This window comes from Nomascus leucogenys, chromosome X (assembly GCF_006542625.1).
Source record: "Nomascus leucogenys isolate Asia chromosome X, Asia_NLE_v1, whole genome shotgun sequence".
In the NCBI taxonomy this organism is placed as follows: Eukaryota; Metazoa; Chordata; class Mammalia; order Primates; family Hylobatidae; genus Nomascus; species Nomascus leucogenys.
In genome coordinates this window covers 30,955,103-30,970,758 of record NC_044406.1, presented here as the reverse complement: position 1 = coordinate 30,970,758, position 15,656 = coordinate 30,955,103, and the positions used below count along the sequence as shown (strand labels likewise).

The window sequence follows — 15,656 nt, the reverse complement described above, 5'->3', positions numbered from 1 at the left end:
AAATGCAATAAAAACAAAGATAAATAGCTGGGACCTAATTTAAACTAGAAAGCTTTTGCACAGCAAAAGTAACAGTCAGCAGAGCAAACAGACAACCCACAGAGTGGGAGAAAATCTTCACAATGTATACATCTGACAAAGGACTAATATCCAGAATTTGCAACAAACTCAAATCAGTAAGAAAAATACATTCCCATCAGAAAGTGGGCTAAGGACACGAATAGACAGTTCTCAAAAGGAGATATGCAAATGGCCAACAAACATATGAAAAAATGCTAACATTATGAATGATCAGGGAAATGCAAATCAAAACCACCATGTGATACCACCTTGCTCTTGCAAGAATGACCATAATCAAAAAAATTAAAAAACGTACATGTTGGCATGGATGTGGTGATCAGGGAACACTTCTACACGGCTGATGGGGATATAAACAAGTACAGCCACTACAGAAAACAGTGTGCAGATTCCTTAAATAACTAAAAGTAGAATTACCACTTGATCCAGCAATCCCATTACTGGGTATCTACCCAGAGGAAAAGAAGTCATTATTCAAAAAAGATACTTGCACATGCATGTTTATAGCAGCACAATTCACACCCGCACGATCGTATAACCAATCCAAATGCCCGTCACTGAATGAGTGGTTAGAGAAACTGGTGAGTGTGTGTGTGTGTGTGTGTGTGTATGTATGTTTATATATGTGTGTGTGTATGTGTGTGTATATATGTATGTATGTATATATGATGGAATACTACTCAGTCGTAAAAATGAATGAATTAACAGCATTTGCAGTGACCTGAATGAGATTGGAGACTATTATTCTAAGTGAAGTAACTCAGGAATGGAAAACCAAACATCGTATGTTCTCACTGATACGTGGGAGATAATCTATGAGGACGCACAGGCATTAGAATGATACAATGGACTTTGGGAACTTGTGGGGAAGGTTAGCGGGGGGAGAGATAAAAGACTACAAATAAGGTACAGTGTATACTGCTCAGGTGATGGGTGCACCAAAATCTCAGAAATCACCACTAAAGAACTTACTCATGTAACCAAATACCACCTTTACCCCCAATAACTTATGGAAAAATAAAAAATAAATGCATCTGGTTAATAGAGAAATATGTTATTTATATAAATTGAAACAGTGAGATTATAAGTACCACAAATATCTTTTAATAAGAAATCAGAAGTGCTCAGATTAAATATAATCTCTTAACATTTTTATGAGTTCCCAAATAAATGCAATATAAGTATATTGAATAAAATTACCCATTTCTAACATTTCAGTATCCATTGCCAACACACTCTAAAATTATCAGAACCATCTGAATACTATATTAAATACATGCAAAATACGTTCCTATATTCTTCTCATTTAGTGTAGAAGGAATTGGTATATTGAAATGACATTCATATCCCAGCAATTAAAATAATATGATTTAGATAACGTTATTTGATGTGGTGATATAAACCAGGACTTTGTATTGTGATTTTATGTATTTAGAAACATTGTTAGCCATTATCTGTTTAAATATGGCTTCTGCCACATTCTGGGATGCATGTGTATTAGACCATTTTACTGTGTTTTCTATCTTTTTGTGTCTCCAAGTTTCATTCCAGGTATTTACTTCTGAATCTTAAGGTTTAGTAATTCTCTATTTACCCCTGTCAAATTTGCTGTTAAACCCATGCACTTAGTTCTTATTTTTCACTTACTGTATTTTTAATTCTAGAATTTCCTTTGGATTATCCCTAAAATATTGTTATGTCCTCTTTATGGTTTACAGTTCTCTGCAGCGTTCTCAATCTTGTGTCTAATCTCTTTCAGCATAGTCCGTGTAGCTGCTTAAGTCATATTTCATATATATACATATACACACACGTACTTTAAAACATATAAGCTTGTATGTATACACATACTGTATATCTCTATATAATACTTTCCCTAATATACTTATATAATATAATTATACATATAAAAGTATATACATACACACGCACACATATGCCTCTTTAATAGCCTGTTTTCTCAATTGCAATTGGGATTAACAATGTATATATCTCACAGGTTTATTATAAGAATTAAGAATGATAATATTTATGGGATTATTACTAGAGTTCTTGATACATATACTAAGCATGCATAAATGGGTTTTGTTTTGGTAAAATTAGACATGACATGATATAATTTAAAAATCAAGGGCTTTGGATAATGATACTACTTTTTTCCAAAGGCAAATGATAACACTGAGAGAGAGTAGCCTTTCAATATCAGATACAATTGGACTCTGCTCAATTTCTGCAAATACCATCTGTATCACCTTTAGCAAATTACTTAGCTTCTCTGTTTTTCTGTTTCCTGACCTTATAAAAGGAATTGAACAATATAGATTTTACAGGGTGATTTGTGAATTTAATGTAATATATGTAACATCCCTGGCATATTACAAATGTAGCAGGAATGTGTCTTCATAATGATATTAAATATATTTTTCAGATTTTCTAATTTTGTTAATATTTGAAACTAGTAATGTAATTGAGTTTGTTGACAATTTAGGAAAATATGGCAAAGCGTGAAACAATTAAGTGATTCTCATTCTTTTTTCCCTTTTGATAAAGTTTTTGACACTTTGCCACCCATGCGCTATCAGGAGACAATGAGTGCCATCAGGACATGGGTACAGCAGTCAGAAACCAAACTCTCCATACCTCAACTTAGTGTCACCGACTATGAAATCATGGAGCAGAGACTCGGGGAATTGCAGGTCTGTGAATATTTGAATGTCAAAACAGTAAAGCATGCTTATCAAGCATTCACATTGATATGACCTTTAAATAATATTAGAATTTAAGTAATTCTGGCAAGTATGGTAGTTTGCCCATTGAGGAAATGAAAATGAGACTTTACAGTATTATTTATGCATATACTCTATCTATGGATATATGTATATATATATATATATATACACGAGCATATCTACATGCTGATTTTTACAACAATTGTATGATCTATTTATGAAATATATTTTTAATTTAGCAGGCATTTTCAGATGTATTGATTTTGATTATTAGAAAAACCATTGTTTTATTCCCCACCTTTGCTTCTTTATTTGTAACTCCTGTCACATTCTCAAACTGATGGGTAAAATCAGTGTACAGTCATCCCTTCGTATCCATGGGGAATTGGTTCCAGGAACTCCTATGAATAATAGAATTCACAGATGTTCAAGTCCTTGATATGAATGGTGTAGTATTTGCATATAACTTATGCACATCCTCCCATATACTTTAACTCATCTCTGGATTACTTATAATGCCTAATACAATGTAAATATTATGAAAATAGGTGTTATACTATATTATTTAGAAAGTAGTGACAATGAAAAAGTCTTACATGTTTAGTATGGATGTAATTAATTTTTTTCAAATATTATCTATTAGTAGTTGACTGACTCCACTGGTTCAGAATCCACAAATATAGAGGGCTGGCTATATTTATAAAATTAGTTTAAATTTAAACATTAATTTTATGTAATGTAATGAGATATTTGAATTCTAATAGCTACATTTTTTTAACATCCTTATATCAGGAAAGATGTACTAACATGGGAAGTGAAAGAAATAATTCGTAAGAGATTTTAGAATACTTTTCCTACTTTATTTTTAGGTGGAGTTTCATTCTTGTTGCCCAGGCTGGAGTGTAGTGGTGCTATCTCAGCTCACTGCAACCTACGCCTCCCGGGTTCAAGTGATTCTCCTGCCTTAGCCTCCTGAGTAGCTGGGATTATGGATGCGTGCTATCACTCCTGGCTAATTTTTGTATTTTTAAAGTAGAGATGGGGTTTCACCATCTTGGCCAGGCTGGTCTCAAACTCCTGACCTCAGATGATCCGCCTGCCTCAGCCTCCAAAAGTGGTGGGATTACAGGCGTGAGCCACTGCACCCGGCCCTTTTCCTACGAATTTTAAAATACTACATCATATATTCAATAACTTTTTACTTCTGAAGACATGAAAACGTATTAGTTATATTTAGAAGCTGAGATAATATGTGCATTTTAAGAAAAATGTTTAAAAATTCAAATTTTAACTTTATCATATAGAATCTTTTTTGGATAATTAAATATTTTTTTGAAGTAATGTATTCAAAGAAAAATATATTTAAACAACTTTCATTATATATTGTCCTATTTAGATATTTATTCTACTACAATACCAAATGGTAGCTGTTTAACCTTTTTTGTTTCCTTTTGTTGTGGTTTTTAATGCTTGGCATATTGATTCCAAAGTCTATTTGGAAAAATGTGTGGCCTAATAGAACTAGTAAACTTTTAAACATAAGAATAAAAATGTGCAAAAATAAGAGTGGAGAAAACACACAAGAAAAGGCAATTAGATGAGCAGAAGAGAGTATTTCCACTGAAAATGATAGGAAAGAAAATAATTGTTCATAAATATTATTGGGAAATGTATTAACTAACAAAAAGGTATGAACATTTCCTCCAGAGTTACACCAAAATAAAAACCACATACAGTAAAATGTTCAAAAAATGTGAGGAAGCCCAAAGTTTGGAAAATTTTTAAAATAATAATGTTATAAAAATTTAGGTGGAGAAGCATAAAAATGAATGGAAGTAATCACAAACATTGTAAAAATACCAGAGACAATTTTAAAGAAATATGATACCAAGGAAACTTTTTTTTTTTTTCTGTGAGTAAGGAAGAAAGTCTTGAGTAAGGTACCCTCCAAAAAGAGACATATATGAATAATAAACCTATGAATGGTTGTAACTTTAATTGTAAAGGAAGAGGTAAAAAAATTTACAAAATGAGAACTTTTTTTTGCATATTAAATTGCATACACACAGAATATATAAGTACCAATTTGGAAGTGGTGAACTAAAAATTCTCTCTTACTGCTGGAAATGTAAATTCAAGATGAATTTTACTGAGGTTAACTCTTCAGTGCATCCTAATAACATACAACATTAATATAATTTCCATGAAGTCTGTATCTTATGGAAATAATCAGAATACACTCAAAGATGTAAATGGAACTGGAGTTAGATAGGACATGGATGGATGGATGGATGGATGGATGGATGGATGGATAGGTAGGTAGATAGAGATAAACATAATTTACAGGAGTGGAAAACTAGAAATTAATGTGTAGAACTAATAATGGAAATTGTTAAACTAGAGAAGCCCTTACAATTTTTGTTTTGGAAAAAATAAAAATTTGACATGTGCAAATGCTCACAATAAAACACCTAGCTCAAAGTGTAGTTATATGCTAGATATTGTCTAAATAATCAGCCATAGGGGAACAATTTAAAAAAGTGAAATAAAGTTAAAAAAGTAAAGTAAAAAAACAAATTAAGTATCACCAAATAGGGATAGGATACTGTGAAACTATAAAACTTAGATATTTGGCAAATTTTTGGTTGATATAGGTCACATTATAGGAGAAAGAATAACTGTTTATGTGTGCATATATGATCATATATTTAATATTTAACTATACATAGAACAAGTTGAAAATTTATATAAAGTACTAGTAGTTCTGTTTTTTTTTTTGCATTTTTATCATGAGCCTTTATTATTTTATAAAGAGAAAGTAATGTTTAAATATTCAACAGGGGAATTCTAAAGTTGTGATCCTAGTATAAGAAACTGCATGTGTTATACAGAATAAGTATAAATAAATTTTATAAATTCTCCACAAAATTGTTCTTGAATCCCACTATAATACTACATAGCAGAGTAACATTTTTTGAAAATATAAGATATTAAGTAGATAGATTGTTCAATAAGTTTTTCTATTCCGTATATCAATATTATTAGCTATAGTTTTATGTAGAGTTTACTTTCCTGAAAGCTCAGTATAATTAATTTCAGCTACCTTAACTGTATCATAAATGCAGTTATTAATATATATACTTAATTGATTAAAATTAGATGCACCAAAACTCTTTGGCACTGTAAGATATAGTTTTGAGATATATTTGACATTGTTTAGAAAAATACATATGGTGTGTTAAATATCACTAAATAATATTCAAATTACTCTTAGGATAATAAGTAAAATTTAAATTACCACTAGATGTTTATAACTGATAGAAGATCATCTACTTTGTTTACATGTTTGAATCATATAGATTTCAAGTGTAGTTAATTTAAAACTCATCAATTATTGTTCATCAATTAGTATAAATGTATTTAAAAAATTGTCTTTGAGGCTTTACAAGGTTCTCTGCAAGAGCAACAAAGTGGCCTAAACTATCTCAGCACCACTGTGAAAGAGATGGCCAAGAAAGCGCCCTCTGAAATTAGCCGAAAATATCAATTAGAATTTGAAGAAATTGAGGGACGCTGGAAGAAGCTGTCCTCCCAGCTGGTTGAGCATTGTCAAAAGCTAGAGGACCAAATGAATAAACTCCGAAAAATTCAGGTAATTCAAGATTTTACTTTCTACACTCATTTTTATTTACTTGTTTTTTCCCTAACAATACACTGGAAACTGTAAAGGTACATAAACATTTGACCTTCAGCATCTTTCAAAGTTAGTGGTAAGATGAAAAGATGTGAGTCTTTTACAAAGGATGGTGATTTGCTTATTCCTTCTAAGAAAAGAATAGGAGTTTTCTCACTTTTTTTAGAATGAATTTGCTATTTTCACCATTACCAATAGGAATTAAGCATGTTTTTAGTTTAATAATTTTCAAAACCAATCATTCGTTTAGTCTGGTTGTCTTTTAAGATACAGGTAATCATTTAGCTTATGACTATAAAAAAGTTATGTATATATACATTATACAGAGGTATAATGTAATCATTTTATATATATATAATGTATAGTCTGTATATGATTATTTCCTCTATTACCTTTTGTTTCTGCTGTTTTGCTACTTATAAAAAGTATGAGTCAACTATGCTGTCTACATGTGCTATTATATATATAAAATATGGTGATATGATCATAAAATTGCATTATGTATTCATCCCATTATGTATAACTCCATATATGTATATGTGCAGGGGAAATGTAGGTGTATTAATGTCCTATGACACTCCTAAGAAATTAGCACAAATTTAATGGCTTCAAACAACACAAATTTATTATATTACTGTTCTGGAGGTCAGAAATTCAGAATTAGTCTCTGTGGGCTAAAATTAAGGTGTTAGCAGAACTGTGTCTGTTTTGGAGGCTTTGAAAGAGAATGTTTTATTGGCATTTTTAGCTTCCATATATATGTATATATATACACACACACATATACATACATATAATGTGTATATATGTGTTTGTGTATATATATACGTGTATAATGGAATTATATATCATGTACATATATCTAATGTAATATATATCACATGTAACATGTTGCATATGTCTATTAATGTTACATATGTAATATATGGTAATAAGTTATTTTATAACCATATTGAATTTGTATTTATGTGCTTAAGTTTCACCACATCACCTTCTTCCTGCAACCAAATTCTCTTGACTTAATTTTGACTTAATTTGTTTGAATAGTGCCACCATACTAATAACCACTCAAGCTAAAGAAAAACAGTAAACCAACAATTGCATTAAGGTCTAAATGCCTAAAAATATTCAATAAGGTATGTAATGTGTCCCTTGAGTGGTCAGTTATTGTGACAAATGTTAATGCTGGGAAGGAAATGTCGAAAACATTATGGTATGATGGAAAAACATTGCAACAATATGCTCCTGGATTTAAATCCCAGTCTAGCTACTTAGTTTTTGTGCTTACCTTTTACAAACGAAAGCGCTAAGCAAACCTAAAACATTCTTTAATGCATAGCATTTCTTTACTTATAGACGTATGTGTATATGCATACCTATGTAAATACTGCATGAAAATATCTATTATTTGGCAACAACACCAGTGGCCTAAGAGGGCACAATTACATGGCTCTTGTCATCAAAGAGCCCACATTCTAGTGAAGGAGGAATGTAGATGTATTCATTTCCTATGGCACTCCTAACAAATTGCCAGAAATTTAATAGCTTAAAGCAACACAAATTTATTAGAGTTCTGGAAGTCAAAAGTTCAGAATTAGTCTCAGTGGGCTAAAATTAAGGTGTCAGCAGGACTGTGCCTGTTTTGGAGGCTTTGAGACAGAGTCTGTTTTATTGGCATTTTTAGCTTCTAGAAGCAGTCCTTGGCTCATGTCCCCATCCTTCATCTTCAAAGTCAGCAGTGTAACATAATCCAGTGTCGATTTCTCTCTCCCTGTCTATCTCTGTCTCCCTCTCTTTCTACCTCTCCTTCTCAACTTCCTTTCCCTATCCTGTTCCCTGTGTTGACTTCCTTTTAATTAGGACCTTTGTGATTACATTATGCCCAGGTGGATGATCCAGTATAATCTCCCCGTCTCAGAATCCTTAACGTAATCACATTTGCAAAGTCCATCCTGGTAATGTACTCACAGGATTCAGGGATTAGGGTGTGGACATCTTGGGGGTAACATTATTCAGCCTTGCATGGTAAATAAATTAAACAGTATAGGAAAGGTTATCACAGTAGGCAGTTAGGAAATCCAACATAAACTAGGAAAAAGGATTACGAAATATTATTGGAACATAGGTTATCTCTGCTATAGATTGAATAGGTAGAATTTAGTTAGCTATTACCAAGAAAGAAAGAGTTCTTGAGAAAGCATAGCAGCATTTTCAGTTAACTGAAATAAGTTCAACACTCAGGAAACAATATATATGGGGATTAATAAAATATTATGGTTGGAAAACTGGTTTGAGAGTAGACAGTGAATGTCCTTGGATGCTGTTTTACAATCTGAGTTTTAATCTAGTGGTGATGAGACTGATAACAATAACAATAAAAATTTAATAAGAAAAAACTGCTATTGGTCCAAGAGGGAAATAATATGATTCCACTTGTGTTTTCAAAACATTCCCATGATGAGAGGAAGGAGGAGAGGAGTAGATTACTGGCATCACTGTAGATCAATAATTAGAATGAGATGAGACCGAGGCAGATATCAAAACGAGCCAGTGCATTAATGGAGTCACTAATAAGACCTGAACAGGCCAGGCGTAGTGGCTCATGCGTGTAATCCCAGCACTTTGGGAGGCTGAGGCAGGTAGATCACGAGGTCAAGAGATCAAGACTATCCTGGCCAACATGGCGAAACCCCGTCTCTACTAAAAACACAAAAATTAGCTGGGCATGGTAGTGCACAACTGTAATCCCAGCTACTTGGGAGGCTAAGGCAGGAGCAATCACTTGAACCCGGGAGGTGGAGGCTGCAGTGAGCCGAGATTGTGCCACTTCACTCCAGCCTGGGCGACAGAGCAAGACTCTGTCTCAAAAAAAAAAGACCTGAACAAGGACAGTGAAGATGTGAAAGAATAGCAAATGTAGACTTGAAAAATAACAGCAAGGTGATCATTTTGAAGTTCTCTTAGATAAATACTTTAAAAATTATTATTAATAATCATATTAAAGGGGAAACTTTCTGTGGAGCACATATTTTCAATATAAATTTAAGTAAAACAGAAGAAAATAACACATGTAGACAGCACAATGGAATCATACTTTTTAGAAGCAGCAAAACAGCACAAAAAAAGGTAATACGGGAAAGAATTGTGGGTGAGAGATACTGGCTATTTATAAATGATAAAAGATGATGATTTTTACCTGATCATTACTTTGTACTGGTCAGACAAATAAAAGCAAAAGCTCTGTGTTTGAAGATGACAAAATATTAGTCCGAAAGTTCCCAACTGGTGGGACTAGTTAAACTGTCATCTGTAGAAAACAATTTGTGAAAGTTCGGGTTTAGGGAGGCTATAAAGACACCATTACATTGAGTTTATTGTTCATAGTTTGTTTTATGTACTGTAAGGGCACATTGTTAGTATTCTCATGAGTTGTTTTGTAAGTTAAAATTTCTCTAGAGGGGGATATGATTTAATGTTCTTGAGAGTAACATCATAAAACCACATTTGGTAGTCATTTTTTATTTTTAACAATAGCAGACTTCACACACCAGTGCTCATACAGTAGACCATAAAAATGCAGTCTTAGTAAAAATATTCTTTTCCTCAAGAGCTACTTAGAGACATCCTTTAAACATGGGAATTGTTTTTGGGCTTGTGTTTAGACATAACCCAGTGATGAATTGTGTTAAAAGTAATCAGCACACCAGTAATGCCTCGTAACGGGTCTCATTTCAGAATCACATACAAACCCTGAAGAAATGGATGGCTGAAGTTGATGTTTTTCTGAAGGAGGAATGGCCTGCCCTTGGGGACTCAGAAATTCTAAAAAAGCAGCTGAAACAGTGCAGAGTAAGATTTTTATATGATGCCTTTAATATGAATATTTTTGTATGAATATTATTTGCTTAGATCAGTGTTTTACAGCCAGGGTGGATTTTGCTGTCCTCTCCCCAGCGGACTTTTTAAAATGTTTCTAGACGTTTTTGATTGTCACAACTGGGTTGGGGGTGGTGGTAGATGCTACTGGTGTCTAGTACGTAGAGGACAGAGATGCTGCTAGAACAGTCCTCCCGAACAAGGAACTGAACAATCTAAAATGTCACTAGTGCCAATGTTGAGAAACCCTGGGTTGAGTAAGTGAGGAACTGACAAAACATTGCCTTGTACTCAACCTCACTTGATAACATTATTTTACTATAAAATGCAGTATAATTTAAAGGTAAAGAATCTTTTGTGCTACTTGTTATTTCTTATGACAAATTACTATTCATACTGTGTTCTCTTCATGTATAATGCACTGTACTATAATATAACAATATGCATTTTGAAATAATATTCATTATACCATTGTCATGCAGCAGGAAGAAAACAATCTTGCTCTTTAAGGAATTTTTTTTTTAAAATACAAGCTAAAAAAGCAAATCCACCTCACAAATAACCTTCACACCCATTACACTGTAAACAATTTCTGCAATATCCTGCGTTTGAAAATGAAAATACTAACAAAGATAGTAAAGTATGAAGCCCATCATTTTCACACATTTTTCTAACCAGAAATATTAAATTTATTTCCTTTTGTTTCTGATATAAGTAGAATACAAATAATTCACCACTGGATTCATGCCATAATAACCATTGAACATTTTTGCAAGACTGTTATGCAGTTGTTTATATTGATATCTCTGTATCTCAGATTTTAAAAGAGAAAAATCCATATGCAATGCCATCAGTCCTAATTTTACATTTTCTAGCTATGTTGCATATCTAATATATGGCAGTAATTTTTTCAGCTGGCTTAAATTGATTTATTTTCTTAGCTTTTAGTCAATGATATTCAGACAATTCAGCCCAGTCTAAACAGTGTCAATGAAGGTGGGCAGAAGATAAAGAATGAAGCAGAGCCAGAGTTCGCTTCCAGACTTGAGATAGAACTCAAAGAACTTAATACTCAGTGGGATCACATGTGCCAACAGGTATGGACAACCTCCTTCTCTGTGGCTTGCCTCAATGTACTTAACTAAGATTTCCTAATGTCTCCCTTCACCATTACTTTTGTTTAAGGCTTTGTTCCTATGTTGTTGCTTTAAAGCACAATTATTTCTGACAAACTAATCTTTTTTTCTAGCATATATAAATATTTTCATAGTATATATTTTAAATAGTACACATTCATCTTATTTTGGTCGTAAAATGACTTTCTTGAACACAACTGTCATACTAAAAAATGAAATCCTATCCTTAGTCGTTATTTCCAATCCATATTTTCTTCAGAACATAAATGTATAATAATAATGGGATTAAGAAAAATATGTTACACAGATATTTGGTACATAATAAAACGAATGGGTAATATATGTGTATGTAGAAATAGGATAAATAATTATTACTTTCGATTAACATTTCCAAGTTTGGCCTCTTCGATACATTTATTATTTATTTATTTTATTTTTTGGGACAGGGTGTCCCTCTGTCACCCAGGCTGGAGTGCAGTGGTGTCAACTCGGCTGACTGCAGCCTCAACCTCCTGGGCTCAAGCAATTCTCCCTTCTCAGCCCCCACAAGTAGCTAGAAGTACAGGCGTGTGCCACCGTGCCTGGCTAATTTTTTGTTATTTTTTGGTAGAGACAGGGTCTTGCTATGTTTCCCAGGCTTGTTTTGAATTCATGGGCTCAGACAATGCTCTTTCCTTGACCTCCCAAAGTGCTGGAATTACAGGCGTGAGCCACCACACCTGGCTGACATCTAATTTTAAATAACAATTAAGATTCAGTAACCATTAAGAATAGCTGAATTAATAAAAAAACACACACAAAATGACTGTACACTTATATTTGAGTTTCTCATTTTTTTACAGAAGAATATTTTATAGATACCTATTTATATTTAAATATTCAATTATGGATAGTAAGATATATTAAAAAATAGTGTATATCAAATACTTCGTGTTCAAAAGATAAAATTTGGAACTAAAGCAATGAATACTTTCAAGTTCACCAATACATTAGTCCCCGATCATCTGCAGTTTTGCTTTCCCTGGTTTCAAATGCCTGTGGTCAATTGGAATCCTAAAATCGGTGAGCACAGTAAAATAAGATATTTTGAGAGGGAGAAAAAGAGAGATAACTTGTTCTATTTTATTAGTTGTTAATCTCTTACTGTGCCTAATTTATGAATTAAATTTTATAGGTATGTATGAGTAGGAAAAACCCTAGTGTAGATAGGGTTAGGCATTATCCATGGTTTCAGGCATCTACTGGAGGTCTTGGTATGAACATACTTTCCACAGATACAAGGGAACTACTGCACCTTTTTGGAAATTAATAAGGGGTTTCAATTTACGTGTTAGAAGCAGTCGGTCTTTTGTTACTGCCAAGTAAACTTTCAAAATAGAAAAGAAGTAATGTCAAAAGGCAAAAGCTACATTCGAAAATGAAAAACACATGAGAAAAGTCAAGGCAAATCACTCAGCTAATAGAATCACTGACAAATGTTCATTGGTTCTGTTAATTCACAGATCAGCTATCCCTGGGTCAGCTAGCTCAGATTCTTCTCCTGAATTAAGTCAGTGCTAGAAGAGTTGTTCAGGGAAAAAAGATTACATAAATAGTAGATTATACCATTGATGTTTTCCTGGAAGGCCAGTATGAAAGGTATTTGTTTTTTGTTTGTTGAATATTCTTAATGGATGAATAAAAAGAACATCACAAATTTATGTAGAGCAAGGGGAAAACATCAGCCAAGAATAAAAAATATAAAACCGACAATATTACTAAAACCTCAAGGTTTTTACATTTTATAGGAGTACAGTTTGTAAAGGCACTCTAAAAATTTCTTTGCTTAAGACCTTATGTCCGTTATATGTACTAAGAATTTGTTGTTTAAGAGAAATATTTTGAACACATTCATCTGTTGCGTAACAAAAAAGCTATGTTCTGATCTCCATTTTCTAATCTTACAATATTATATGTATCTGTGCTTTTCCTTCGAGTATCACTCTGGCCATGTTCTGACTTTGTAGCCAAATGAGTTAGGTTGTAAAAGGAAGGAACAATGTGCTCAAGGAGAAGGGGAAGACGATGCCGTAAAAACACGGAAGCCAGATGTGAATATTGTTACCAATTCAGCGTTCCAGAGAGAAGAATGGAAATGAAGTGTAAATCTATGCATTTCAGAAATATCTACAGACAAAATAAGTGTGTGATATACTCTTTTGGGTTAAAGATAATTCCTTTTTTGTCACTAGATGCCAATGTCTGCAAAACCATAAATAATTTGAAACGAAATTGTCCAAATATCTGATATATTTGAGGATGTTTTGACATCCCATGATCTAATTTTGGATGTATAAAATGGTTATGATTATTTTAAATTCTAAAGGGTATGCATATAAGTTTTTAAAAATCTAGATTCTAGCTATTTCTAAAAAAATTATCAGATATAAGTGGGGGAATAAAATGGACATTGTAGTTATCTTCATGGAGATAATAATTTAGTGCTGAAAATGGAAAGTAAATAGATTAACACATTATCACAACAATGTCTGGTTTGAAGTCTTGCTTACACTCTGAATGTAGCAATAAGAACCCTTTAAATGAGAGTAACAGGAGCAGGAAAACTACTTTCTATTGGGTAGTCAGTAGAGTCTTTTTTTGAAGAGGCGAAATTAAAGCTGATAACCGAGTAGTAGGATCTTGACAATTTGTTGTGTGAAGGAATTCTGCCAGAAAATGAAGTGGAGGAAACATCTGAGGCAAGAGAGGGCTTACCATGCTTGAGGAGCTCAAAGGAAGCCACTGGAAGAAGAGCCACGTGAGCCAGGAGAAAAAGAATGGGAAAATGAGTCAGAAAGGAATATGGATGCCATAGTGATGATTTAGTCATTATGTCAAGTACTTTGGAAAGTCATCTGACTTTTAAGCATAGGAGTGGCATCATTTCATTTCATTTAAAATGGTTGTTTTAAGTTTGCTATACATTCCTATTAGAAGAAGAAGAAGTCAAAAGGGCTGAAGTGGAAGCAGGTAGGGATTGCAATTGTCCAGGTAGAAAATAAAAACAGGCAGGAAAAAGGGGATATTTGTGGATATTGTAGTTTTTTGAGGAACCTCCATGCTGTTCACTACAGTGACTGTATCGTTTATATTCCCACTAACAGTGTAGTATAGTTCCTGTTTATCTGCATCCATGCCAACAATTATTTTTTGTCTTTTTGGCAATATACATCCTAGCTGGGGTGAGATGATACCTCATTGTGATTTTGGTTTGCATTTATCTGATGATTACCGAGGTGGAATTTTTTTCATATATTAATTGGCCATTTTTGTCTTCTTTTGGAAATATCTGTTCAGATTATTTGCCCATTTTTAAATCCGATTGTTATTTTTGTTTTTATGATATCTGAGTTTCTAGCCTCTGCACAGCAAAGGAAACAGTAAGCAGAGTGAAAAGACAATCCACAGAATGGGAAAAATATTTGCAGACTACTCATCCAACAGAGGATTAGTATCCTCATTACATTTTTCATGAGGACTTTCACACTTACATCTACCCAGAAGTATTATTCCTATCCTAACATGACACATTCCTTTATTCTTTTTATCAGATCCCATTAGATCTGGCAGTACTTGCTGAAGGAGAGTGTTTGCTGAAAGTCTAGAGGAAGAATGAGGGAAGAATCAAAGTGTTTTCAGATATTTGTTATGAGGTATATTGTAGATCATTGTGATTTTAAAGAAAGAAAGAGTGGGTACTAAGAGAAGAACAAAATGGAATAGCTTACTAGAGTGACTAGCGGTTCCACCTTAGCCATATTTATTTTGGAGAAAAAGGCAATCAGACATGTATCTGGAAGTCAAGTACACTTTTCAAACGGGACATATAAATGAGGTACATAAAAATAAAGATAACATGTATATAAGATACTGTTTCTTGCCTATCAAGAAGATTTCCCCGTGCTCCCTTCCCCAAAATGCGTGGTCAAATTGGATAATTCGTAAACTCTTAGAGATGGAAAAGAATCTATTTTTGTTTAAACCACTTTGTTGAGGTATGACTGACATACAAAAAGCTGTACATATTTAATTTATACAACTTGATGAGTTTGGGGATAAGCGTATACCCATTAGACCATTACCACATTCAAGATGATAAACTTA

The 15,656-nt window shown here is 33.1% G+C and overlaps 1 protein-coding gene across 1 annotated transcript in view; it reads left to right on the top strand.

The window, feature by feature from the left end:
* The window catches only part of DMD (dystrophin), a 1,770,560-nt gene that overhangs the window by 379,861 nt on the left and 1,375,043 nt on the right, over positions 1–15,656 (top strand). Inside the window, exons 20-23 of the mRNA XM_030807549.1 lie at positions 2,629–2,774; positions 6,247–6,459; positions 10,237–10,350; positions 11,319–11,474. Coding sequence (XP_030663409.1) covers positions 2,629–2,774; positions 6,247–6,459; positions 10,237–10,350; positions 11,319–11,474 — 629 coding nt within the window. The remainder of the gene's footprint in view (positions 1–2,628; positions 2,775–6,246; positions 6,460–10,236; positions 10,351–11,318; positions 11,475–15,656) is intronic.